General features: G+C 38.9%; 1 protein-coding gene across 1 annotated transcript in view; it reads left to right on the forward strand.

Moving 5' to 3' along the window:
- The first annotated feature begins 1,748 nt into the window (after nucleotides 1–1,748).
- Nucleotides 1,749–2,349, forward strand: part of LOC106345111 (glutathione S-transferase T3-like) — a 1,349-nt gene continuing 748 nt past the window's right edge. Inside the window, exon 1 of the mRNA XM_013784369.1 lies at nucleotides 1,749–1,792. Coding sequence (XP_013639823.1) covers nucleotides 1,749–1,792 — 44 coding nt within the window. The remainder of the gene's footprint in view (nucleotides 1,793–2,349) is intronic.

Here is a 2,349-nt window from a genome sequence, read left to right on the forward strand (position 1 = left end):
ATATATACGTTTGGTTTCATTCATGGCTACGTAACGTTTCTTTAACTTTTTTAAGTTAAATAGAAACATGTGAAAGCTCATTCAGACTAACAGATAGAAAAACAAATCCCTCACATTATTTTTCCTCTCTTCTTTCTCTTTAGTATTTTCCTTTTCTTGAGTCTGAGAGTATACACAAAACTAATTTCGCCAGGCTTCTGATAGAGTGACGCAAATCAGAAGATTTTTTGCAGTTGTATCTTGGGACTCATTACGTTATCAAACCGTCGCACTACGGGACGTATTTTGAGTTAAGGAAAGAGATAATATCTCGCCTCTGCAGTTGAATCATTTTTTTCTTAATCTTTGGTATACTTTTATCAATTCTATTATTTACAATATTCAGTTCTTCATAATTTATATAATAAGGTCATATCATTGGCCTCCTCAATCTTTGTTGTAATCCGTATCTCAATCTCATATGTATCCAGGTGCTGAAATAACAGTGCAAGTTGTTCTTCTCTAACAGCAGATAGAATCACAGAGTCTCCACTACGAGAGTTAGAATCCAGATCAAGACAACGATATGCAAATGATAATATCAATAACAAAGAAACGATTGATTGCTGGTTGGAAATTAAATTAAACCAGGAACGTAAACCGGGTAAACCAAATAATTGAACCACTACGCAAACCAACCTTTGACAAATAAAAGACAGCAGTAAAAAAAAATATCTTTTTACGCTTGACGTTAAACAAAAGAAAACGACGAGGTTAAATAAAACGATTTATATATTTTTAAAGACTTTTAACCGAATCTGATTGAAATCCCGTTTAGAAATATCAATACAGAAACGTAAATTGCAGAAATATATAAAAATAATCCAATAGATCCTGCAAAATAAAAACGTAAGAGCATGTTCAAACGCAGCTCTTAAGCCTGTCCCTTAACTTAATTAATCATAAAAAAATGGAAAACACGAAATAAAGCCAAGGGACGTCCCCTAATTAAGTGCTCGAAGACACGGTAGTTTGGGCGACGTGTCACGTCGTTATTTGCTCTTACGTCGTTATTGGCTCTCCGAACGGTGAAGTCGTTCTTGTTTCTTTCTCTCTTTCCTTTCTCTTCTCGGTTGCTCCGCAAGAGTGACGACAACGGCGATTCCTCTCTCCCTCTCCGTTGAGCTCGTCGACGTCTCTATGGATATTCCTCGTCGACGATGGACAACGGCGAGCTCTTTCTCTCTCTGTCGGTGTTCTCCTCGACGAAAAGGCGATTCCTCTCTCTCTCTCTCTGTCTCGGTGATCTCGACGACGAAACAGTGTTTCCTCTCTCTCCCTCTCCGTTGAGCTCGTCGACGTCTCTATGGGTTTCTCTCGTCGACGATGGACAACGGCGAGCTCTTTCTCTCTCTGTCGGTGCTCTCCTCGACGAAAAGGTGATTCCTCTCTCTCTCTCTCTGTCTCGGTGATCTCGTCGACGAAACGGCGTTTCCTCTCTCTCCCTCTCCGTTGAGCTTGTCGACGTTTCTATGGGTTTCTCTCGTCGACGATGGACAACGGCGAGCTCTCTCTCTCTGACGGTGATTGTTTTTCAAGGAAATCGAAAGGTGAAGCGTCAATTTGATTCTTTCAAGTATGCATGTTTTCGATTCAGATACTTTTCTAATTTGTCTTCATTTGTTTTCTGTGGTTGTGTCGTATGGATGGATCAAGAGCATGATCCAGGAATGAGGAAGAGGCCTGAAGTGGCATGATCCAGGATTAACATGTCCCTTTGGCAGAAAAAAACCGCCACGATCGTTCGCAAAAGGTACTTTATCTTTGATCTTTCTAAATGTATAAACGTTTCTTTTTGCTCTGTGGAAGTGAATGTGATTCTAATTAAAGTTTAAAATGTGATTGTGATTTATGTTGCGAAGGTTGATGATTTTATTGCTTGGTTGAAATGAATTTTGAACTAGATAAAACCCATGTCTCTTGTTGTGTTGAATTGGATGAAGCATTGTTTAATTGGGAATTGTTTGTGATATATGTTCTGTTTCGTTGAAGCATTGTAGACGAGTTTGCTCCTGTAATAAATAGAGTGGTTACTGGTTAGTGTAAGGTAATAAATAGCGCTGGTTAATGGTAGATTAGAGTTGTGGTAGGCAGTAAATATCTTTGGTTATGGGTAGATAGAAAGCAATGGTGTGTTGATTGTGTTAGATACATGTCCACTCGGACAGCTTGGTTGTGATAAATGATTCAATAGGATTCTTGAATCTATTTAAAACTTGCCTCCTCCTCCTCTTCATATCACTTCAAAACGCACTCGTCTCTTTCTAGTTCCTCACTCAACTTCTTTTATTTCTCTCTTTCTTGAGCGTC

Source organism: Brassica oleracea, chromosome C5 (genome assembly GCF_000695525.1).
Source record: "Brassica oleracea var. oleracea cultivar TO1000 chromosome C5, BOL, whole genome shotgun sequence".
Classification (NCBI taxonomy): Eukaryota; Viridiplantae; Streptophyta; class Magnoliopsida; order Brassicales; family Brassicaceae; genus Brassica; species Brassica oleracea.